General features: G+C 41.3%; 1 protein-coding gene across 1 annotated transcript in view; it reads left to right on the top strand.

Moving 5' to 3' along the window:
• POMT1 (protein O-mannosyltransferase 1) overlaps positions 1-27,703 on the top strand; it is a gene marked incomplete in the record, with an annotated part of 442,385 nt that overhangs the window by 58,091 nt on the left and 356,591 nt on the right. The window contains 4 exon segments of the mRNA XM_053695732.1: positions 21,981-22,087; positions 22,262-22,312; positions 22,426-22,572; positions 24,409-24,520. Coding sequence (XP_053551707.1) covers positions 21,981-22,087; positions 22,262-22,312; positions 22,426-22,572; positions 24,409-24,520 — 417 coding nt within the window.

Below are 27,703 nucleotides of genomic sequence, written 5' to 3'. Positions count from 1 at the left end.
CTGTAGGATACATGTGTGTAACCATTCCTGTACGTACCTACTGTAGGATACATGTGTGTAACCATTCCTGTACGTACCTACTGTAGGATACATGTGTGTAACCATTCCTGTACGCACCTACTGTAGGATACATGTGTGTGACCATTCCTGTACGCACTTACTGTAGGATACATGTGTGTGTGTGACCATTCCTGTACGTACTTACTGTAGGATACATGTGTGTGACCATTCCTGTACGTACCTACTGTAGGATAAATGTGTGTGACCATTCCTGCACGTACCTACTATAGTATACATGTGTATAACCATTCCTGTACGTACCTACTGTAGGATACATGTGTGTAACCATTGCTGTACGTACCTTTTTGTAGGATACATGTGTGTAACCATTCCTGTACGTACCTACTGTAGGATACATGTGTGAACATTTCTGTACGTACCTACTGTAGGATACATATGTGTGTGACCATTCTTGTACGTACCTACTGTAGGGTACATGTGTATAACCATTCCTGCACGTACCTACTGTAGGATACATATGTGTGTGACCATTCTTGTACGTACCTACTGTAGGATACATGTGTGTGTGACCATTCCTGTACGTACCTACTATAGGAGGATACATGTGTGTGTGACCATTCTTGTACGTACCTACTGTAGGGTACATGTGTATAACCATTCCTGCACGTACCTACTGTAGGATACATGTGTGTGTGACCATTCCTGTACGTACCTACTATAGGATACATGTGTGTGTGACCATTCCTGTACGTACCTACTATTTGAGGATACATGTGTGTGACCATTCCTGTACGTACTTACTGTAGGATACATGTGTGTAACCATTCCTGTACGTACTTACTGTAGGATACATGTGTGTAACCATTCCTGTAGGTACCTACCATAGGATACATGTGTGTGACCATTCCTGTATGTACCTACTGTAGGAAAGATAGGCAGCAGCAAACCCAAGGCTATATTAATTGCCGAGCTGATAGAGGGAGACAGAGCTCGCAGCGCTACGCCTCCAGCAGCCATGGAGGAGACCCTATACCAGAGGGAAATGAGAACCTGGCCCCAAGGGCGGCTGCTCACCATTACCAAACGGAGCCAGCCGCTCATGAGGTGTTGAGCACCCAAGCCGAGGAACCCCTGGGAATTCTGCATGAGGTGATGTCGGTCCGGGCCACCGATAACCGGCAACATCACCGCCAGCTGGTGACCGTAGAGGGGAAGTAGGTCCAGGGACTTCGGGATTCGGGAGCTACTTTAACCCTGATAGCTCCCCATTTGGTGCCGGATACAGCACACACTGGCGGATCCGTGGCAGTACGAGGGGCAGGGGGAGCGGTATACCGATTGCCCACTGCTATAGTGGAGTACAGACCCCCAGTCACCCCAGCAGCTGCCAGTTACCAGCCCCCGGCGCACCGCTATACCACACGGCCTCCGGCCACGAACTACCCTCAGAGAGCCCGGTTCGATTCGCGGGGCTACTCACAACTTATTCGGTGCTTTGGATGTAAGCAACTAGGGCACAAAAGACCAGAGTGTCCCATAAACGCAGCAAATCAAGCACAGTCCTGGAGAAGACCCGCCGGCGGAATCCCACGTAATCCTCAGCCTGCGGCCCGCTACGTAGAGGCGCAAGAATGCTGGGGCAGCCTACATGAAGCAGACCCCGTGCAAGCTGCCCACCGGAATAACCGGCAACGGGTTAAAGTGAATGGGAAGGAGGTCAGTGGTCTACGGGATACTGGTGCTACCATGACCTTGCTTCAAGAGAACTTGGTGTCTGAGAAACAGCACACTGGAGACACTGTGGCTGTGAGGGTAGCAGGGGGCACTGTGTTCCGCCTACCTGTTGCCAGGGTACATTTGGATTGGGGAGTGGGTGCTAGACCTGTGAATGTGGGGGTCAAGAAGGACTTACCTGCTGATGTTCTCCTTGGGAATGACTTGGCCCCCCTTGTTTCTGCCTATGCTCCCATGGGTCCCGCTGATGTTAACCCTGTGACTACCCAAGCCCAGTCCCTCCGGGAAGAGGTACATTTTAACCGTGGTGGACTACGCCACTAGGTACCCCGAGGCCATTGCTCTCTCCAACATCAAACTAATAGAAAAGTATATCAAAGCGCCAACAATGGAGGCAGGGTCTTAAGCTTAAATTAAATTTCTTTAACAATATTTATTACAATAATGGTTAAAAATCCATTTCTGGAAGATATTAAAATATTAAAACAATTTGAATTAACAATTTTCACAGTAAACTTTACTATTCAGTCTAAAAATGACTATTTTCCACGTAGATCTTACTCAAAGTCCTTACAAAGAATAAGATTTATGTATTTATATAAAAAACACCTTGGATTGATGTCTCCAATTACGTACAATTGTGGAGTAAAAAATCAATAAAAAGTCCTTATATATTCCTCATGGATCCATGTTAACAATCTAAAATACTGACGATATTAACAATCTTTTTAGGCAGGTTAAGCCAATTCTTTGGTTATTAAAGATTTAGACGCCCACATACTACTTAGGTATGATGGGATTCTGATTCCCCTTTAGGCTTATATAATTGTATTCCGTGCCTATTTCTACAACACTAATTTGGGCTGTGACTTACCACAACATAAGCTCATCTGGTAGATATGGTTACACAATGATTCTTATAATATCAACCACTTTTGTTTTCTGCGCGGGTAACCGCTATGGTTCAGCAGGTTACCGCTATTTAAATTGCTTGTCAAAAAAATGAAGCGATCTCTATTACAAGACTGTTACAACATAAGCTTGTCTGGTAAAGCCTGTTGCACAATAATTCCTATATTAGATAAACACTTTTATTTTCTGAGCGGGTTACCGCTATTGTTCAGCGTGTGGCTGCTATTTCGATCACCATTTAAAGAGGATGGGGTTACTGTGTGACTAGTGCAATCAAATAAACCGTGTGAAAAATATTCCACTGGAAAAAATAAATTAATAAACGTGTGCAAATTAATCCACTGTATAAAATATTCAACTGTGAGTGAAACCTTGAAATAATGTAAAACAAACTCAAATTCAACTGTGTGCTTATCTTTCAAATAAATTTTTCAAAGACAAAAACAAATCTGGCAAGACTCAGTTCAATGTGCTTTCCTTAAATGCTAGCGTGATATTGAACTTGTATGCCGTGAAAATATTCAATCTAAAATAATAGTGACACTAAAATGTGTGCGGCTTTCCATAATCCAGTATGAATGTCAATAATAAATGTCAATTTACAAGATTACTATAAACGACTGATTTGAAAAAGTTCTGAACCTTAGTCCTTAATGGTGTGGGTAAGTCCCCAGATGGTAATATGTTCCCAGGACCAGTGTGGTTGCCAATGTTCCTTTTCAGTTCGTATGTGTGCTGTTCTTCTGTATACCTGCGGTTAATCCTTCAGCTTCTTAAATATCTACAACTTTGTACAGCTCGATCCCTGATTTTTGTAAAAGATCATCAACAAACAAGACGGAATGGAAAACTGTTAAATGATGACCACAAAGATGCAATTGCAGCTTGAAACCCTGCACTACAGCATTAGTAATCACGTGCGTGATAGAGATACGTCGCTGAAATTGAACGTGTAAATCACGTGATTACTAATGCTGTAGTGCAGGGTTTCAAGCTGCAATTGCATCTTTGTGGTCATCATTTAACAGTTTTCCATTCCGTCTTGTTTGTTGATGATCTTTTACAAAAATCAGGGATCGAGCTGTACAAAGTTGTAGATATTTAAGAAGCTGAAGGATTAACCGCAGGTATACAGAAGAACAGCACACATACGAACTGAAAAGGAACATTGGCAACCACACTGGTCCTGGGAACATATTACCATCTGGGGACTTACCCACACCATTAAGGACTAAGGTTCAGAACTTTTTCAAATCAGTCGTTTATAGTAATCTTGTAAATTGACATTTATTATTGACATTCATACTGGATTATGGAAAGCCGCACACATTTTAGTGTCACTATTATTTTAGATTGAATATGTTCACGGCATACAAGTTCAATATCACGCTAGCATTTAAGGAAAGCACATTGAACTGAGTCTTGCCAGATTTGTTTTTGTCTTTGAAAAATTTATTTGAAAGATAAGCACACAGTTGAATTTGAGTTTGTTTTACATTATTTCAAGGTTTCACTCACAGTTGAATATTTTATACAGTGGATTAATTTGCACACGTTTATTAATTTATTTTTTCCAGTGGAATATTTTTCACACGGTTTATTTGATTGCACTAGTCACACAGTAACCCCATCCTCTTTAAATGGTGATCGAAATAGCAGCCACACGCTGAACAATAGCGGTAACCCGCTCAGAAAATAAAAGTGTTTATCTAATATAGGAATTATTGTGCAACAGGCTTTACCAGACAAGCTTATGTTGTAACAGTCTTGTAATAGAGATCGCTTCATTTTTTTGACAAGCAATTTAAATAGCGGTAACCTGCTGAACCATAGCGGTTACCCGCGCAGAAAACAAAAGTGGTTGATATTATAAGAATCATTGTGTAACCATATCTACCAGATGAGCTTATGTTGTGGTAAGTCACAGCCCAAATTATAAGAATCATTGTGTAACCATATCTACCAGATGAGCTTATGTTGTGGTAAGTCACAGCCCAAATTAGTGTTGTAGAAATAGGCACGGAATACAATTACATAAGCCTAAAGGGGAATCAGAATCCCATCATACCTAAGTAGTAGGTGGGCGTCTAAATCTTTAATAACCAAAGAATTGGCTTAACCTGCCTAAAAAGATTGTTAATATCGTCAGTATTTTAGATTGTTAACATGGATCCATGAGGAATATATAAGGACTTTTTATTGATTTTTTACTCCACAATTGTACGTAATTGGAGACATCAATCCAAGGTGTTTTTTATATAAATACATAAATCTTATTCTTTGTAAGGACTTTGAGTAAGATCTACGTGGAAAATAGTCATTTTTAGACTGAATAGTAAAGTTTACTGTGAAAATTGTTAATTCAAATTGTTTTAATATTTTAATATCTTCCAGAAATGGATTTTTAACCATTATTGTAATAAATATTGTTAAAGAAATTTAATTTAAGCTTAAGACCCTGCCTCCATTGTTGGCGCTTTGATATACTTTTCTATTAGTTTGATTGTTTGTCTATTGACCACTAGGGGTCAATTTATCTCAGCCAAGGGTCAATATCAACAGGCGCTGGGTGATTTTTCTCTTAATTCTTAGCTCTCTCCAACATCCATGCAGAGACGGTAGCTGAAGCCTTAATAAAAATATTTTCCCGGATAGGGGCACCCAGTTTACCGCAGAGACGCTTCGATGTTTGGAGTGGGGGCAGTGCTGAGCCAAGTTGGAGCAGATGGCGGAGAACACCCTGTAGCTTACTTGAGCCGAAAGTTGTTGCCCCGTGAAGTAAGCTACGCCGCCATCGAAAAAGAATGCCTGGCCGTGGTGTGGGCCCTCAAAAAGTTGCAGCCGTACCTGTATGGACAACCTTTTTCCTTACTCACAGATCACAACACGTTGGTGTGGCTGAACCGTGTGGCCGGGGACAATGCCAGGCTGCTGCGCTGGAGTTTGGTGCTGCAGCCCTTCGACTTTACAATCCATTACCGCCCAGGGAAACAAAACGGTAACGCCGACGGATTGTCCAGACAAACTGAACTTGAAAAGTGATCTGTGAGTACTTCCCCGGACATCCCCAAGCCGATCCGTTGGGATCAGACTGTGTATGCCGGCTTGGTTCTGGGGGAGCATTGTGGCAAACCTAGCCACTTCTGGACTATAATGTAAGAAAGGTTGTCTATAGGCTGTATTGTGTGCTATGTAGATGTGACAGACCCTTCTGTCAGTACTGAAGGAGTTAACTGTGTTCAGCTTTAAGAAGCTATTCTTGAACGACAAGGTTACTAGCCTCAGCTATTGTGCACTGTCATTAAAGTTAGTGATAAACAGTCCATTGTTTAATCACCCTCAGAGGGCAGACGCCTAGGTGATAAGAAAAGCCAAATGTGTCTTGTGTTTAAGTTGTTATCTGCCTAAGTAAAGTAATGTGATTCTCTTGTGGCCTGTCCAAGGGTGTGGTCCCTCCATCTAATGTACAACATTCTTTCAACCCCCCATCTGGGGGGTCAGACCTGCATAAATACTAGGCATAGCCTTTTAATAAATGTCATTCTGTTTTAAACCAGAAAACTGGCTGGGTTGTGAGTTGCTGATTCCCTATGCAGGACATTGTTCCCTGGTGTTAACCCTTGGTATCCTGTTGGTACCGTTACAGTACCTACTATAGGATACATGTGTATAACCATTCCTGTACGTACTTACTGTAGGATACATGTGTATTACCATTCCTGTACGTACTTACTGTAGGATACATGTGTGTAACCATTCCTGTACGTACCTACTGTAGAATACATGTGTATAACCATTCCTGTACATACCTACTGTAGGATACATGTGTGTAACCATTCCTGTACGTACCTACTGTAGGATACATGTGTGTAACCATTCCTGTATGTACCCACTGTAGGACACATATGTGTGTGACCATTCCTGTACGTACCTACTGTAGGATAAATGTGTATAACCATTCCTGTACGTACCTACTATCGGATACATGTGTGTGACCATTCCTGTACGTACCTACTATAGGATACATGTGTGTGTGTGACCCTTCCTGTAGGTACCTACTATAGGATACATGTGTGTGACCATTCCTGTACGTACCTACTATAGGATACATGTGTGCAACTATTCCTGTATGTACCTACTATCGGATACATGTGTGTGACCATTCCTGTACGTACCTACTATAGGATACATGTGTGTGACCATTCCTGTACGTACTTACTGTAGGATACATGTGTGTGACCATTCCTGTACGTACTTACTGTAGGATACATGTGTGTAACCATTCCTGTACGTACCTACTGTAGGATACATATGTATGTGACCATTCCCGTACGTACCTACTGTAGGATACATATGTATGTGACCATTCCTGTACGTACCTACTATAGGATACATGTGTGCAACTATTCCTGTATGTACCTACTATCGGATACATGTGTGTGACCATTCCTGTACGTACCTACTATAGGATACATGTGTGTGACCATTCCTGTACGTACTTACTGTAGGATACATGTGTGTGACCATTCCTGTACGTACTTACTGTAGGATAAATGTGTTTAACCATTCCTGTACGTACCTACTGTAGGATACATGTGTGTAACCATTCCTGTACGTACCTACTGTAGGATACATATGTGTGTGACGATTCCTGTACGTACCTACTATCGGATACATGTGTGTGACCATTCCTGTACGTACCTACTATAGGAAACATGTGTGTGACCATTCCTGTAGGTACCTACTATAGGATACATGTGTGTGACCATTCCTGTAGGTACCTACTATAGGATACATGTGTGTGACCATTCCTGTATGTACCTACTGTAGGATACATATGTGTGTGACCATTCCTGTAAGTACCTACTGTAGGATAAATGTGTAAAACCATTCCTGTACGTACCTACTTTCGGATACATGTGTGTGACCATTCCTGTACGTACCTACTATAGGATACATGTGTGTGTGACCATTCCTGTAGGTACCTACTATAGGATACATGTGTGTGACCATTCCTGTACGTACTTACTGTAGGATACATGTGTGTAACCATTCCTGTACGTACCTACTGTAGGATACATGTGTGTAACCATTCCTGTACGTACCTACTGTAGGATACATATGTGTGTGACCATTCCTGTACGTACCTACTGTAGGATAAATGTGTTTAACCATTCCTGTAGGTACCTACTATAGGATACATGTGTGTGACCATTTCTGTAGGTACCTACTATAGGATACATGTGTGTGACCATTCCTGCACGTACCTACTGTAGGATAAATGTGTGTGACCATTCCTGTACGTACTTACTGTAGGATACATGTGTGCGACCATTCCTGTACGTACTTACTGTAGGATACATGTGTGCGACCATTCCTGTACGTACTTACTGTAGGATACATGTGTGCGACCATTCCTGTACGTACTTACTGTAGGATACATGTGTGCAACCATTCCTGTACGTACCTACTGTAGGATACATGTGTGTAACCATTCCTGTAGTACCTACTGTAGGATACATATGTGTGTGACCATTCCTGTACGTACCTACTATCTGATACATGTGTGTGACCATTCCTGTGCGTACCTACTATAGGATACATGTGTGTGACCATTCCTGTACGTACCTGTAATGTCCTTACATAGCAAACATTAACTCTTTATATGAATGATGCACTTGCAACTTCTAAATGTAAACTGGCACTTTATTTACTGCATGACATAGCAAGGTGCTCCTGTGGATTTGCACACAGTAATATGGATAGATACACATATATAGTCCTTTATAATGAATGGCTGCTGCACTCCTTATATAAGCAGTCCTGTACACTGTGTATGCAGCACTATAGTAATCCAGGGTAACTGATAACTGTATAACTGTTAACTGTATAACTGCAATATAACTTATGAGTAACTGACAGTTCTTACTCTTCCTGACTGACTGATGCTGTATCCTCTGCAGTGATCTGTAGCTGACATTACATTTATTAGTATCAGCAATTGTCAGAGCTCAGGTTCAATCCTAGTACTTTATAACTGCATCACAAACTGTCACAAGATGGCTTCTCTGAACTGTACTGATTCTAAGCACAGCCCACTTGATGACATCATCTTTGTATGGAAGCCTCAATGTGCCATTTGACCAAACCAGGAAGTAAGCACAACACTACATCTCCTTTCCTACTTATTTATTTTTTTTTTTAAATAAACTTAACTGCACAACAACAACCGTAAGATAAATCAGTCTTCTCCAGCATCCTCTTGTATTGTGGACGTGAAAGCTGCTTCTTGTTTCTTACGTTGACGAAAGTTTCTCTGATATGTTGCATGTTGTCTCCGGCGAGTGTCTCTGAGATTAACTTCAGGAGACCAACGAACAACAGGTGTTCGTTGCCTGGGAGTACGAGCATGACTATTGTGGTCCTGGATAGAATTTCCTGACTCATCATTACAAGGTTCTTCTACTGAGGCTGGTATTTCTGAGTCATCTTCTGTAGTTGAGTCGGAGCCTGTGTTTGGATCATGCCAAACACCACCCCAGATATCAAAGTCATTGTCTGATTGCATTTTTATGTGATGGTCCTCACCAGCCTGTTCTCTCCTCTCTAGCCGTGGTCGTAGTTGGTTCACATGGCGGCGACACACACCTGATGGAGTGGTTATAACATACATCTTTGGGCCCTCAACCTGGGCAACAACACCTGGTGCCCATTATTCCTCTGTATGGTACACCCTATACCAAACAAAGCCTCCTTCTGTATAGGTCCGTGAAGGTTTTCCTACTCTCATTTTATCTTGCATGATGCGGACTGTTTCTGCTACATCTGGTGTGATTAAATCCAGCTTTGTACGGATCTTCCTGCCAAACAATAGTTGAGCTGGGGCAACTCCCGTGGTGGGGTGTTGAGTAACCCTATTTTGTTGCAAAAATTGTAAAATGTTTTTAGTATTAACCTGCTTCTCTGCTTTAAGCGCTTTCAGTGCCCTTTTAAAGGTTTGGACAAATCTCTCTGCTTGCCCGTTGGTGGCTGGGTGATATGGTGCCGTCCGATGATGGTGAATTCCATTCGTATGTAAAAAATTCTGGAAGTCTTGTGACACAAACTGGGGACCATTGTCTGTGACCAGTTTTCTTGGCAACCCAAATACTGAAAACAGTCTTTCTAATGCTGATATGACTTCAGTAGTTGTAGTCCTTGTCATTGGAATTACTTCTGGCCACTTAGAGTGTGCATCAATTATGATTAAGTATGAGATTCCATCAATAGGACCGGCAAAGTCCAAATGTAGTCTCTCCCAAGGAGTAGTAGGCCAGTCCCATGGTTGTACAGCTCCTCGTGGAAGCTGTCCTTGAGCTTGAACACACCCTTTGCATGCCATAACATAGTTCTCAATGGCCGGCCACCAAACATGACCCCTAGCCTTCTGTTTCATTCTGACAATGCCTGGGTGTCCTTCATGAAGGAGTTTTAACGTAGCTTGCCGTATCCCATTAGGAACCAGAACTCTCTCACCCCATAAAATACATCCATTTCTGAGTGTGAGTTCTTTCGCTCGTAATATGTATGCTCGCTGCACATCACAGCCAGTTCTTGGCCAGCCATCTCTCAAGTACTTTGCCAGAAGTTGTAATTCAGTATCACAAGCTGTCTCCTTTGCAATTTGTTTGGCATGTACTATACCCGTAAAACACACACTTGGAAGGCTTTCTTGAACAACTGGTAAGGAATTCATTAGTGGAAGCCTGGACATGGCATCAGCATTGCCAAGGAAATCATGGGCCCGGTATTTGATGCAGTAATGATATGCCCCCAAAGTTAGAGCATACCTTTGCAATCTAGCCGCTGTAGTGGTTGAAATTCCTTTCCTTGGATTAAAGATGGTCAGCAGTGGTTTATGGTCAGTTAAGAGTAAATTGTCTCCCATAAATATAGTTATGGAACTTCTTAACAGCCCATACAATGGCCAATGCTTCCTTGTCTAATTTGGAATAGTTCTTCTCTGCCGTCGTTAGAGAACGGGAAGCAAAGGCTACCGGTCGGTCTGTCCCATCTGGCATTGTGTGTGACAATACAGCCCCTAAACCATAAGGCGAAGCATCACATGCTATCATGAGTGGTTTCTGAAGATCATAGTGCATTAACATGCGGGAACACAGGAGTAGGTTCTTGGATTCCTGGAAGGCTTTATTGCATTCACTGCTCCACAACCAGGATCGATTTGTCTCAAGAAGCTGATGTAGTGGGTGTAACTTATGGGCTAGCTGGGGAAGAAAACGGTGGTAATAGTTAAGGAGACCAAGGTATGATCGTAGTTGTGATGCATTCTGTGGTATAGGAGCTTCTTGCAAGGCCTTGACTTTGTCATCAGCAGTGTGTAGACCATGACAATCTATAACATGGCCACAAAATTCTAATTTGTCACGCATGATAGCACACTTCTCCAAGTTGACCTTCAACCCGTAGGTCATTAGCCGCTGCAGTACCCTCTCTACATTGTGTCGATGTTCTTCCTCTGTCCTGCCCGTGATTAACATGTCATCTAAAAGGCATTGGACATAGGGTAGTCCATTTAACAGTTCTTCCATGGTGCGTTGCCAGATGGCTGGTGCAGGAGCAATGCCAAAGACCATACGATTATATTGAAATAAACCACGGTGAGTATTGATGGTGAGTAACCTGCGGGAATCTGGATGTACTTCAAGTTGAAGGTAAGCATTTTTTAAATCAATCTTTGTGAAATGTTGTCCCCCAGCTAAGTTAGCAAAAATCTCTTCTGTTCTTGGTAATGGATACTTATCCACTGCTAACTGTTCATTCAACACCATCCTAAAGTCTCCACATATTCGGATCTGTCCATCTTTCTTTCTTACCGGTACAATAGGAGAAGCCCACTCACTACGATGCACTGGGGTTATAATCTTTAACTCTTCTAACCTCCTCAGTTCAGCATCAACTCCTGCCCTTAAAGCGAATGGCACAGTTCGTGCTTTGAAAAACTTTGGCCTTGCTCCAGGTTTTAACTGTAACCGTACCCTTTTGTTCTTAACTTTTCCCAGAACACTTTCAAACACCGGGGCATATTTGGTCTTAATGTTTTGAATCCACTGGGCACGATCAACTCCAATATGATGAACTTCACTGTTTTTGAGGCTCTCAGGCATGCCAAGGGCCCGTATCCAGTCCCTTCCATAAAGAGGTGGGCCACCTGATTTTAGTATATATAGTGTAAGATTGGCAGTTTTACTGTTTGTACACACAGATACAGATGCACACCCCAGTGGCGTCAAGACTTCTCTGGAGTATGTGTGTAGCTTCAAGGTAGTGGGCTGCAGCAATACTGGAATTTTCAGCTGTTTCCAATCTTTAATTGTCATAACTGAAACTGCAGCCCCAATATCTAAGTCCATGGTCAAATCTTTTCCTTCAATATTAACATGAACGGTCAAAGGCTCAGACCCTGCTGTCATGGTGTATACAGTCAAACTCTGAACAGTCATTTCCTCTTCTGAATCTGATGTGGCTCCCTTATAAGCCATGTGGTAATTTCCCTTCTTATGAGTTTTGCTTGAGACACTCTGCTGAGATCCTCTGCAAGCCTTCTTTAAGTGTCCTATTTTACCACAGCCATGACAACGAGCATTTTTAAATCTGCATTCAGAAGCTACATGATTCTGTGCTCCACATCTGTAACAGTTAATAGGCGATGCTGCTTTTGCTGAATATTTACTGGCTGGTTTAGTCTGTTGCTTCACATTAGAGAAAAATACCTGTTCTTCCTTAGTGTGAGAATGCGTCTGCAGTAAACTAGTGTCTCGTGTGGCCTGTTCCAAAACAGAAGCAATCTCTACTGCTTTATGGAAGGTCAGGCTCTCCTCTGTCAAAAGTCGCCTTTGAATAGATTCTGTACTGATACCCATAACAAACTGATCTCTAAGGGCAATATTCAGATACTCCCCAAAAGCACAGGTGCTAGCCAATTTCTTTAAACTGATTGTAAATGTAGATACAGTCTCTTGTACCCCTTGGCGCCTGCTATAAAACTTGAACCGCTCAGCAATCTCTAATGGCCGTGGTTGGAAATGTTGTGTTAAGATCTGTATTATTTCAGACAAAGACTTGGTGGCTGGCTTTTCTGGGTGTAGCAGATCTTTTAGAATCTCATATGTTTTAGCACCAATAGTTGTCAGACAGACAGCAACAGACTTAGTATCTCCAATGTCATTGGCAAGTAAATACTGCTGTAGCCTTTCAGTCCAGGAAACCCAGTTATCTGTGTCAGGGTCAAATTCTTTCAATGCTCCAAATACAGCCATTATAGCGTGAGTTTGTGGTAGTATACTCATCGCCAGATGTAATGTCCTTACATAGCAAACATTAACTCTTTATATGAATAATGCACTTGCAACTTCTAAATGTAAACTGGCACTTTATTTACTGCATGACATAGCAAGGTGCTCCTGTGGATTTGCACACACTAATATGGATAGATACACATATATAGTCCTTTATAATGAATGGCTGCTGCACTCCTTATATTAGCAGTCCTGTACACTGTGTATGCAGCACTATAATAGTAATCCAGGGTAACTGATAACTGTATAACTGTTAACTGTATAACTGCAATATAACTTATAATGTGTAACTGACAGTTCTTACTCTTCCTGACTGACTGATGCTGTATCCTCTGCAGTGATCTGTAGCTGACATTACATTTATTAGTATCAGCAATTGTCAGAGCTCAGGTTCAATCCTAGTACTTTATAACTGCATCACAAACTGTCACAAGATGGCTTCTCTGAACTGTACTGATTCTAAGCACAGCCCACTTGATGACATCATCTTTGTATGGAAGCCTCAATGTGCCCTTTGACCAAACCAGGAAGTAAGCACAACACTACAGTACCTACTGTAGGATACATGTGTGTGACCATTCCTGTAGGTACCTACTATAGGATACATGTGTGTGACTATTCCTGTACGTACCTACTGTAGGATAAATGTGTGTGACCATTCCTGTATGTACCTACTTTAGGATAAATGTGTGTGACCATTCCTGTACGTACTTACTGTAGGATACATGTGTGTAACCATTCCTGTACGCACCTACTGTAGGATACATGTGTGTAACCATTCCTGTAAGTACCTGCTGTAGGATACATATGTGTGTGACTATTCCTGTACGTACCTACTGTAGGATAAATGTGTTTGACCATTCCTGTACGTACTTACTGTAGGATACATGTGTGTAACCATTCCTGTACGCACCTACTGTAGGATAAATGTGTGTGACCATTCCTGTACGCACTTACTGTAGGATACATGTGTGTGTGTGACCATTCCTTTACGTTCTTACTGTAGGATACATGTGTGTAACCATTCCTGCACGTACCTACTATAGTATACATGTGTATAACCATTCCTGAACGTACCTACTATAGTATACATGTGTGTAACCATTCCTGTACGTACCTTTTGTAGGATACATGTGTGTAACCATTCCTGTACGTACCTACTGTAGGATACATGTGTGAACATTTCTGTACGTACCTTCTGTAGGATACATGTGTATAACCATTCCTGCACGTACCTACTGTAGGATACATATGTGTGTGACCATTCCTGTACGTACCTACTGTAGGATACATGTGTATAACCATTCCGGTACGTACCTACTGTAGGATACATGTGCATAACCATTCCTGTACGTACCTACTGTAGGATACCTGTGTGTAACCATTCCTGTACGTACCTACTGTGGGATACATGTGTGTGAACATTTCTGTACGTACCTACTATAGGATAAATGTGTGTAACCATTCCTGTACGTACCTACTGTAGGATACATGTGTATAACCATTCCTGTATGTACCTACTGTAGGATACATGTGTATAACCATTCCTGTATGTACCTACTGTAGGATACATGTGTGTGTGTGACCATTCCTGTACGTACCTACTGTAGGATACATGTGTATAACCATTCCTGTACGTACTTACTGTAGGATACATGTGTGTGACCATTCCTGTACGTACCTACTGTAGGATAAGTGTGTGGCCATTCCTGTATGTACCTACTGTAGGATACATGTGTGTGTGTTTGACCATTCCTGTATGTACCTACTGTAGGATACATGTGTGTAACCATTCCTGTACGTACCTACTGTAGGATACGCGTGTGTGGCCATTCCTGTATGTACCTACTGTAGGATACATGTGTGTGTGTGTTTGACCATTCCTGTATGTATATACTGTAGGATACGTGTGTGTGTGTGTGACCATTGCTGTACGTACCTACTGTAGGATACATGTGTATAACCATTCTGGTACGTACCTACTGTAGGATACATGTGTATAACCATTCCTGTACGTACCTACTGTAGGATACATGTGTGAACATTTCTGTACGTACCTACTATAGGATAAATGTGTGTATGCATTCCTGTACGTACCTACTGTAGGATACATGTGTATAACCATTCCTGTACGTACCTACTGTAGGATACATGTGTGTGTGACCATTCCTGTACGTACCTACTGTAAGATACATGTGTGTGTGACTATTCCTATACCTACCTACTGTAGGATAAATGTGTGTGTGACCATTCCTGTACGTACCTACTGTAGGATACATGTTTGTAACCATTCCTGTACGTACCTACTGTAGGATACATGTGTATAACCATTCCTGTACGTACTTACTGTAGGATACATGTGTGTGTATGTGTGACCATTCCTGTACGTTCCTACGGTAGGATACATGTGTGTAACCATTACTGTACGTACCTACTTTAGGATAAATGTGTGTGACCATTCCTGTACGTACCTATTGTAGGATACATATGTGTAACCATTCCTGTACGTACCTACTGTAGGATACATGTGTGTAACCATTCCTGTACGTACCTACTGTAGGATAAATGTGTGTGACCATTCCTGTACGTACCTATTGTAGGATACATGTGTGTGACCATTCCTGTACGTACCTACTGTAGGATACATGTGTGTGACCATTCCTGTACGTACCTACTGTAGGATACATGTGTGTGACCATTCCTGTACGTACCTACTGTAGGATACATGTGTGTGACCATTCCTGTACGTACCTACTGTAGGATACATGTGTTTGTGTGTGTGACCATTCCTGTATGTACCTAATGTAGGATACATGTGTATAACCATTCCTGTACGTACGTACTGTAGGATACATGTGTGTAACATAGTAACATAGTAGATAAGGTTGAAAAAAGACTGAAGTCCATCGAGTTTAACCTATACAAATCTAAAATACTTACAAAAAGCTCCAGTTAAGCTTAAATAACCCCATTAAAATGTGACCCATTTAATACTAGCAATCATATCCATGAATTTTGTTTATATACAGAAATGTATCCAGACTATTTTTAAATGTATCTATGGTATTGGCATTCACTACCTCCTTTGGTAATGAGTTCCACAATTTTATTGCTCTTACAGTGAAAAAACGTTTCCGTTGCAGGAGATTAAATCTCCTTTCCTCCAACCTTAAATTATGACCTCTTGTAAGAAACAATTTTCTTGGAATAAACAGAGCTTCTGCCATCTCTGTATATGGGCCTTGAATATATTTATATGAAGTAATCATGTCACCTCTCAAGCGCCTTTTTTCTAAAGAGAACAGACCCAGTTTGGCTAGCCTCTCCTCATAGGTTAATTTCTCCAATCCCCTTATTAGCTTTGTGGCCCTTCTCTGAACTTTTTCTAGTTCTGCAATATCTTTTTTAGCAATCAGTCCCCAGAACTGCACTCCAAACTCAAGGTGAGGTCTTACCAGGGCTTTATATAATGACAGAATTATGCTTTCCTCCCTTGAATCAATGCCTCTTTTAATACATGCTAGTATCTTATTAGCCTTTGAAGCCGCTGCCCTGCATTGTGCACTCATCTTTAGCTTGTTATCTATTACTACTCCCAAATCCCTTTCCTCCTGTGTTTGGCTAAGTCTTGTCCCATTTAAAAAATACGTAGCCTGCTTATTTTTACTTCCAAAATGTAGAACCTTGCATTTTTCCGTATTAAATCTCATTTTTCATTCACTAGCCCATAGTTCTATTTTTAGCAAATCCCTTTGTAAAGAGAGTTCGTCCTGCTCTGACCTAATGACCTTACTTAACTTAGTATCATCTGCAAAAATAGAGATGTCGCTATTTAATCCTTGCTCCAAGTCATTTATAAAAATATTAAAAAGAACAGGGCCCAGTACTGATCCCTGGGGGACGCCACTGATTACCTTTGTCCAATCTGAGTATGATCCATTTACTACTACTCGTTGCTCCCTATCTTTTATCCAATTATTTATCCATGAGATAACATTTTCAGCTATTCCCAGTCCCTTAATTTTGTGCATTAATCTCTCATGTGGCACTGTATCAAATGCCTTTGCAAAATCTAAGTATATCACATCAACTGATTCCCCTTTATCTATATTTTTACTTACTTCCTCGTAGAATATAATTAGATTTGTTTGATATGATCTATTTCTCCTAAAGCCATGCTGATTAGAACTCATAATCTTGTTTACACGAATATGGTCATCAATATAATCCCTTATAATCCCTTCAAATATCTTCCCCACTATTGATGTCAGACTAACTGGTCTATAGCTTCCTGGATCATCCCTGCTTCCCTTTTTGAAGAGTGGCACCACATCAGCTTTACGCCAATCCTGGGGTACCATGCCTGAGGATAATGAGTCTTGAAAAATTAAGAGTAAAGGTTTGTCTATAACAGTGCTAAATTCCCTTAACACCCTTGGGTGTATTCCATCTGGGCCTAGAGTTTTATTTACCTTAATATTTTCCAGTTTTTTCCTGATATCCTCTAAGCAAAACCCAGTTAGTGGTATGGACTGGCATGTTCTATTCTGTTCCAAAGTATCATTCAATGGTTCCTCTCTTGTGTATACTGAAGAAAAAAACTGGTTTAGTACCTCAGCCTTCTCCCTGTCATTATTTCTTTCATGTAATTAGCAAGAGTCCATGAGCTAGTGACGTATGGGATATACATTCCTACCAGGAGGGGCAAAGTTTCCCAAACCTCAAAATGCCTATAAATACACCCCTCACCACACCCACAAATCAGTTTTACAAACTTTGCCTCCTATGGAGGTGGTGAAGTAAGTTTGTGCTAGATTCTACGTTGATATGCGCTCCACAGCAGGTTGGAGACCGGTTTTCCTCTCAGCGTGCAGTGAATGTCAGAGGGATGTGAGGAGAGTATTGCCTATTTGAATTCAATGATCTCCTTCTACGGGGTCTATTTCATAGGTTCTCTGTTATCGGTCGTAGAGATTCATCTCTTACCTCCCTTTTCAGATCGACGATATACTCTTATATATACCATTACCTCTACTGATTCTCGTTTCAGTACTGGTTTGGCTTTCTACTACATGTAGATGAGTGTCCTGGGGTAAGTAAGTCTTATTTTCTGTGACACTCTAAGCTATGGTTGGGCACTTTTTTATAAAGTTCTAAATATATGTATTCAAACATTTATTTGCTTTGACTCAGGATGTTCAACGTTCCTTATTTCAGACAGTCAGTTTCATATTTGGGATAATGCATATGAATTAATCAATTTTTTCTTACCTTAAAATTTGACTTTTTTCCCTGTGGGCTGTTAGGCTCGCGGGGGCTGAAAATGCTTCATTTTATTGCGTCATTCTTGGCGCAGACTTTTTTGGCGCAAAAATTTTTTTTTCTCTTTCCGGCGTCATACGTGTCGCCGGAAGTTGCGTCATTTTTGACGTTTTTTGCGCCAAAAGTGTCGGCGTTCCGGATATGGGCGTCACTATTGTCTCCACATTATTTAAGTCTCATTATTTATTGCTTCTGGTTGCTAGAAGCTTGTTCACTGGCATTTTTTCCCATTCCTGAAACTGTCATTTAAGGAATTTGATCAATTTTGCTTTATATGTTGTTTTTTCTATTACATATTGCAAGATGTCCCACGTTGAAACTGAGTCAGAAGATACTTCTGGAAAATCGCTGCCTGGTGCTGGAGCTACCAAAGCTAAGTGTATCTGCTGTAAACTTTTGGTATCTGTTCCTCCAGCTGTTGTTTGTAATGAATGTCATGACAAACTTGCTAATGCAGATAATATTTCCTTTAGTACTGTTACATTACCTGTTGCTGTTCTGTCAACATCTAATACTCAGAGTGTTCCTGATAACATAAGAGATATTGTTTCTAAATCCATTAAGAAGGCTATGTCTGTTATTCCTCCTTCTAGTAAACGTAAAACATCTTTTAAAACTTCTCATTTTTCAGATGAATTTTTAAATGAACATCATCATTCTGATTCTGATAATGGTTCTTCTGGTTCAGAGGATTCTGTCTCAGAGGTTGATGCTGATAAATCTTCATATTTATTCAAAATGGAATTTATTCGTTCCTTGCTTAAAGAAGTCCTAATTGCATTAGAAATTGAGGATTCTAGTCCTCTTGATACTAAATCTAAACGTTTAAATAAGGTTTTTAAATCTCCTGTAGTTATTCCAGAAGTGTTTCCTGTCCCTGGTGCTATTTCTGAAGTAATTTCCAGGGAATGGAATAATTTGGGTAATTCATTTACTCCTTCTAAATGTTTTAAGCAATTATATCCTGTGCCATCTGACAGATTAGAATTTTGGGACAAAATCCCTAAGGTTGATGGGGCTGTCTCTACTCTTACTAAATTCTACCATTTTGATGTGTTTTCTTCTTCTGAAGCTGTTTTTGGTAGAAAAGTACTTCAGGCAGCTGTTTCAGTTTGAATCTTCTGCTTATATTTTCAGTTTTTTTCATTATAAAATTTAAACTTTATTTTGGGTGTGGATTATTTTCAGCGGAATTGGCTGTCTTTATTTTATCCCTCCCTCTCTAGTGACTCTTGCATGGAAAGATCCACATCTTGGGTAGTCATTATCCCATACGTCACTAGCTCATGGGCTCTTGCCAATTACATGAAAGAAAACATAATTTATGTAAGAACTTACCTGATAAATTCATTTCTTTCATATTAGCAAGAGTCCATGAGGCCCGCCCTTTTTGTGGTGGTTATGATTTTTTTGTATAAAGCACAATTATTCCAATTCCTTATTTTTTATGCTTACGCACTTTTTTCTTATCACCCCACTTCTTGGCTATTCGTTAAACTGATTTGTGGGTGTGGTGAGGGGTGTATTTATAGGCATTTTGAGGTTTGGGAAACTTTGCCCCTCCTGGTAGGAATGTATATCCCATACGTCACTAGCTCATGGACTCTTGCTAATATGAAAGAAATGAATTTATCAGGTAAGTTCTTACATAAATTATGTTTTATCATGCTACCCTCCACGCATTTTAATGTACCTATATTATCCTTCTTAAATTTTTTGCTATTTATGTACTTAAAGAACCTTTTAGGGTTAGACTTAGAATCCTTGGCAGTTAATTTTTCATTTTCAATTTTGGCTAATTTGATTGCTTTTTTGCATGCTTTGTTACATTCCTTATAAATATTGTATGTTTAGTCTGTACTATTTTCTTTTAATAATTTAAATGCCCTACGTTTTTTCCTAATTTCTCTTAACACATTTTTTTTAGCCATAACGGCTTAGTATTTTTATTTTTATAACCATATGGTATGTGTTGATATGTATATTTATTTAACAAATTTTTTAATATTATCCATTTATCCTCTGTATTTTTATTAGAAAATACATTGTCCCAATTTATATTATTTAATGATTTCCTTAAATCGTTGAATTTTGATTTCTTGAAATTAAAAGTCTTAGTCAAGCCTTTAAAACACTGCATATGAAAAGAGATTTCAAATGTGACCATGTTATGATCACTGTTACCCAAATGTTCTTTAACTTCTATGTGACCATTCCTGTACGTACCTACTGTTGGATACATGTGTATAACCATTCCTGTACGTACCTACTGTAGGATACATGTGTATAACCATTCCTGTACGTACCTACTGTAGGATACATGTGTATAACCATTCCTGTACGTACCTACTGTAGGATACATGTGTGTTACCATTCCTGTACGTACCTACTGTAGGATACATGTGTATAACCATTCCTGTACGTACCTACTGTAGGATACATGTGTGTGACCATTCCTGTACGTACCTACTGTAGTACCTACTGTAGGATACATGTGTGTGACCATTCCTGTACGTACCTACTGTAGGATACATGTGTGTGACCATTCCTGTACGTACCTACTGTAGGATACATGTGTGTGACCATTCCTGTACGTACCTACTGTAGGATACATGTGTGTTACCATTCCTGTACGTACCTACTGTAGGATTCATGTGTGTTACCATTCCTGTAAGTACCTACTGTAGGATACATGTGTGTGACCATTCCTGTACGTACCTACTGTAGGATACATGTGTGTGACCATTCCTGTACGTACCTACTGTAGGATACATGTGTGTGACCATTCCTGTACGTACCTACTGTAGGATACATGTGTGTGACCATTCCTGTACGTACCTACTGTAGGATACATGTGTGTGACCATTCCTGTACGTACCTACTGTAGGATACATGTGTGTGACCATTCCTGTACGTACCTACTGTAGGATACATGTGTGTGACCATTCCTGTACGTACCTACTGTAGGATACATGTGTGTTACCTTTCCTGTACGTACCTACTGTAGGATTCATGTGTGTTACCATTCCTGTAAGTACCTACTGTAGGATACATGTGTGTTACCATTCCTGTACGTACCTACTATAGTATACATGTGTATAACCATTCCTGTATGTACCTACTGTAGGATAAATGTGTGAACATTTCTGTACGTACCTACTGTAGGATACATGTGTGTAACCATTCCTGTACGTACCTTTTGTAGGATACATGTGTGTGACCATTCCTGTACGTACCTACTATAGGATACATGTGTATAACCATTCCTGTACGTACCTACTGTAGGATACATGTGTGAACATTTCTGTACGTACCTACTGTAGGATACATGTGTGTAACCATTCCTGTACGTACCTACTGTAGGATACATGTGTGTTACCATTCCTGTACGTACCTACTGTAGGATACATGTGTGTAACCATTCCTGTACGTACCTTTTGTAGGATACATGTGTGTGACCATTCCTGTACGTACCTACTGTAGGATACATGTGTGTGACTATTCCTGTACGTACCTACAGTAGGAATAATTTTTAATGATTAGGCTAGGACAATCTTTCTGTGCCCATGTGCACACATGTGATGCATTCCTTTTTGTATCTGTACACACTAACCTTACATTCTCTCCATGTGACAGATTTGATGAGGTGTATTATGGTCAGTTTATATCACTATACATGAAACGTATTTTTTTCCTGGATGACAGTGGCCCCCCTCTCGGACACATGCTGCTAGCCATGGGAGGTAAGTAGTTGCCATGCCTGTCTTATTCTCACCTTGCTGTAGCTTTGTGATATAATGCTAATAGAATTATTGGAGTATAAAGTTTATACGTTTAGCCTGGATACGGTTTCTGTGTCCTGTTTACAGATGCACGTGCCAGCTATATATGACCATTCAGTATTCTTTGTTTTCCAGGCTATCTTGCTGGGTTTGATGGTAACTTCACATGGAACCGTATTGGAGCTGGTGAGTTCAAGATCCCATGATTTTACAGTTGCATTCTGTTTATTTTTAAATAGATTTTTGACATGTAACGAATGCCCGCCAGAGGTCTGATGTCACTCTTGTGTCTCTCACAGAATACAGCAGCAACGTCCCTGTGTGGTCCCTGCGCCTTCTCCCAGCTGTTTCTGGAGCACTGTGTATACCTCTAGGGTTTATGATTTTGGTGGAGTTGGGATTCTCTACATGTGCTGGCTTGGTAGCTGCCTTCCTGCTTTTTTTTGGTGAGTTATAAAAACATCTATATTTGGGAAGTCTTACATTTCATTTATGATATATATATATATATATATATATATATATATATATATATATATATATATATATAATTTTACAACTGTCATGTGTAACTCAAATTTCCTCCAGTGCATACTGCCAGCGACAATACTATTGTATATTGCACAATCTCTGGCCTCAGCTGAGATGCAAGCCCCTGCAGACCCATTATGGAACGACTGAGAGGTGCATACCACTGCAGCCTTATTATGGCACCATTATTTCCAGCTGTGGCCTCAAGATACCCCTGCAGACCCATTATTGCACAATTATACCTGACTGTGGCCTCAGCTGAAATGCATGCCCCTGCAGACCCATTATGTCACTCTTATGCCCAACTGTGGCCTCAGGTGAGATGCAGTCCCCTGCAGACCTACTGTGGCCCCAGTATGCCCATCTGAGGCCTAAGGTGAGATACAAACCTTGGCAGACCCATTATGGCACCAGTATGCTCAACTGTGGCCTCAGGTGAGATGCATATCCCTGCAGACCCATTGTGGCACAGGTATGCCCAACTGTGGCCTCACGTGAGATGCATGCTCCTGCAGACCCATTATGGCACCAGTATGTCCAACTGTGGCCTCACGTGAGATGCATGGCACTACAGACCCATTATGACACAAGTATGCCCAACTGTGGCCTCAGGTGAGATGCATATCCCTGCAGACCTATTATGACACAAGTATGCCCAACTGTGGCCTCAGATGAGATGCATGCTCCTGCAGACCCATTATGGCACCAGTATGTCCAACTGTGGCCTCACGTGAGATACATGCCACTACAGACCCATTATGACACAAGTATGCCCAACTGTGGTCTCAGGTGAGATGCATATCCCTGCAGACCCATTGTGGCACCAGTATGCTCAACTGTGGCCTCAGATGAGATGCATGCTCCTGCAGACCCATTATGGCACCAGTATGTCCAACTGTGGCCTCACATGAGATGCATGCCACTACAGACCCATTATGACACAAGTATTCCCAACTGTGACCTCCGCTGAGATACATGCCCCTGCAGACCCATTATCGCACACGTATGCCCAACTGTATACTTAGGTGAGATGCATGCCCCTGCAGATCCATTGTGGCACCAGTATGCCCAACTGTGGCCTAAGGTGAGATGCAGACCCATTATGGCACTAGTATACCCAACTGTAGCCTCAGGTGAGATGGATTCCCCTGCAGACCCATTGTGGCACCAGTATGTCCAACTGTGGCCTCAGATGAGATGCATACTCCTGCAGATCCATTATGGCACCATTATGTCCATCTGTGGCATCAGGTGAGATGCATACTCCTGCAGACCCATTATGGCACCATTATGTCCAACTCTGGCCTCAGGTGAGATGCATACTCCTGTAGGCCCATTATGGCACCATTATGTCAAACTGTGGCCTCAAGTGTGACGCTTGCTCCAGCTGACTTATGGCACCATTATCTCTAACTGTGGCTTCAGGTGAGATGCATGCCCTGCAGACTTATTATGGCACCAGTATGCCCAACTGTGGCCTCAGGTGAGATGCTTGCCACTGCAGACTTATTATGGCACCAGTATGCCCAACTGTGGCCTCAGGTGAGATGCGTGCCCTGCAGACTTATTATGGCACCAGTATGCCCAACTATGGCCTCAGGTGAGATGCTTGCCACTGCAGACTTATTATGGCACCAGTATGCCCAACTGTGGCCTCAGGTGAGATGCGTGCCCTGCAGACTTATTATGGCACCGGTATGCCCAACTGTGGCCTCAGGTGAGATGCTTAATAAATTTACCCTTTGTTTCAGAGAATTCTTTGCTTACTCAATCTCGCCTCATCCTCCTTGAGTCCATACTCATCTTCTTCATCCTCCTGGCTTTCCTGTCCTACCTTAAGTTCAACAGATGCCAGCAGAGCAGGTGAGCATCTTGCTGTTCTATTTTATAAAAAAAAAAATTAAATTTATTTACGATCTTTTATTGTTGCACATACACAATACAAAACAAAATTTCTCTTGTTAAGTGTATCCAGTCCACGGATCATCCATTACTTATGGGATATTAACTCCTCCCCAACAGGAAGTGCAAGAGGATTCACCCAGCAGAGCTGCTATATAGCTCCTCCCCTAACTGCCATTACCAGTCATTCTCTTGCACCCAACGACTAGATAGGATGTGTGAGAGGACTATGGTGATTATATTTAGTTTTATACCTTCAATCAAAAGTTTGTTATTTTATAATAGCACCGGAGTGTGTTATTCCTTCTCTGGTAGAATTTGAAGAAGAATCTACCTGAGTTTTTACTATGATTTTAGCCGGCATAGTTAAGATCATATTGCTGTTTCTCGGCCATCTGAGGAGAGGTAAACTTCAGATCAGGGGACAGCGGGCAGATTAATCTGCAAAGAGGTATGTAGCAGCTTATTATTTTCTGACAATGGAATTGATGAGAAAATTCTGCCATACCGATATAATGTAAACTCAGCCTTAAATGCAGTAGCAGCAACTGGTATCAGGCTGTCATGTATGTATATTTTACACTTCAGTATTCTGGGGAATGGCACTTCACTGGAATTATACTGTGTGCATAAGACTTTAGCCTAATTTGCAGGGACTGGCAACAGGCTCTTTAATAACACTTAATTTAAACGTTTTTTGCTGGCATGTAAAATCGTTTCATTTTCTGAGGTACTGGGTGAATAAAATGTTTTGGGCATTATTTTTTTCCACTTGGCAGTTGTTTTATTTAATTTATGACAGTTTACTGATCTCTCTCACTGTTGTGTGTGAGGGGGAGGTCAAAAAATTCAGTCAGAAGCTCATTGTATTTCCTGCATGATCCGGTTCATCTCTACAGAACTCAGGGGTCTTCAAAACTTGTTTTGAGGGAGGTAATCATTCACAGCAGAGCTGTGAGATTGTAGTTGACTGTGATAAAAAACGTTTATTTCTGTAACTTTTTTTTCTGCTATCAGGGTTAGTTATCCTTCGCTAATGGGAACAAGCCTTTGCTAAAATTGTGTTTTTTACAAAGATTTGATGCTATAACCTTTCAGTTTATTAACTTTCAACTGTCATAACTCTTTCTGTGCTTCTTATAGGCACAGTACGTTTTCATATTATAGTAAATTACTTGAAAAGTATTTCCAAGTTGCTAGTTTATTTGCTAGTGTGTTAAACATGTCTGATTCAGAGGAAGACATCTGTGCTATATGTGCTAATGCCAAAGTGGAGCCCAATAGAAATTTATGTACTAACTGTATTGATGCTACTTTAAATAAAAGTCAATCTGTACAAATTGGACACATTTCACCAAACAACGAGGGGAGAGTTATGCCGACTAACTCGCCTCACGTGTCAGTACCTGCATCTCCCGCTCGGGGGGTGCGTGATATTGTGGCGCCGAGTACATCTGGGCGGCCGTTACAAATCACATTACAGGATATGGCTACTGTTATGACTGAAGTTTTGGCTAAATTACCAGAACTAAGAGGTAAGCGTGATCACTCTGGGGTGAGAACAGAGTGCGCTGATAATGTTAGGGCCATGTCAGATACTGCGTCACAACTTGCAGAACATGAGGACGGAGAGCTTCATTCTGCGGCTGACGGTTCTGATCCAAACAGATTGGATTCAGATATTTCAAATTTTAAATTTAAGCTGGAAAACCTCCGTGTATTACTAGGGGAGGTGTTAGCGGCTCTGAATGATTGTAACACAGTTGCAATACCAGAAAAAATGTGTAGGTTGGATAAATATTTTGCGGTACCGTCGAGTACTGACGTTTTTCCTATACCTAAGAGACTTACTGAAATTGTTACTAAGGAGTGGGATAGACCCGGTGTGCCGTTCTCACCCCCTCCGATATTTAGAAAGATGTTTCCAATAGACACCACCACACGGGACTTATGGCAAACGATCCCTAAGGTGGAGGGAGCAGTTTCTACTTTAGCTAAGCGTACCACTATCCCGGTGGAGGATAGCTGTGCCTTTTCAGATCCAATGGATAAAAAGTTAGAGGGTTACCTTAAGAAAATGTTTGTTCAACAAGGTTTTATATTGCAACCCCTTGCATGCATTGCGCCTGTCACGGCTGCAGCAGCATTTTGGTTTGAGTCTCTGGAAGGGACACTTGAATCAGCTCCATTAGATGAGATTACACACAGGCTTAAAGCTCTTAAGTTAGCTAACTCATTTATTTCAGATGCCGTAGTACATTTAACTAAGCTTACGGCTAAGAATTCCGGATTCGCCATTCAGGCGCGCAGAGCACTGTGGCTAAAATCCTGGTCAGCTGACGTTACTTCTAAGTCTAAATTTCTTAATATACCTTTCAAAGGGCAGACCTTATTCGGGCCCGGATTGAAAGAAATTATCGCTGACATTACAGGAGGTAAAGGCCATGCCCTGCCTCAAGACAGAGCCAAACCTAAGGCTAGACAATCTAATTTTCGTTCCTTTCGGAATTTCAAAGCAGGAGCAGCATCAACTTCCTCTGCTCCAAAACAAGAAGGATCTGTTGCTCGCTACAGACAAGGCTGGAGACCTAACCAGTCCTGGAACAAGGGCAAGCAGGCCAGGAAACCTGCTGGTGCCCCTAAAACAGCATGAATTGAGGGCCCCCGATCCGGGAACGGATCTAGTGAGGGGCAGACTTTCTCTCTTCGCCCAGGCTTGGGCAAGAGATGTCCAGGATCCCTGGGCGCTAGAGATAATATCTCAGGGATACCTTCTGGACTTCAAATACTCTCCCCCAAGAGAGAGATTTCATCTGTCAAGGTTGTCAACAAACCAAATAAAGAAAGAGGCGTTTCTACGCTGCGTACAAGAGCTTTTATTAATGGGAGTAATCCATCCAGTTCCACGGCGGAACAGGGACAAGGGTTTTACTCAAATCTGTTTGTGGTTCCCAAAAAAGAGGGAACTTTCAGGCCAATCCTGGATTTAAAGATCCTAAACAAATTCCTAAGAGTTCCATCGTTCAAAATGGAGACTATTCGGACAATTTTACCCATGATCCAAAAGGGTCAGTACATGACCACAGTGGATTTAAAGGATGCTTACCTTCACATACCGATTCACAAAGATCATTACCGGTATCT

This window comes from Bombina bombina, chromosome 12 (genome assembly GCF_027579735.1).
Source record: "Bombina bombina isolate aBomBom1 chromosome 12, aBomBom1.pri, whole genome shotgun sequence".
Lineage (NCBI taxonomy): Eukaryota > Metazoa > Chordata > Amphibia > Anura > Bombinatoridae > Bombina > Bombina bombina.
Note: the sequence above shows the minus strand (reverse complement) of the source record. Positions and strands in the feature narration are given on the sequence as shown.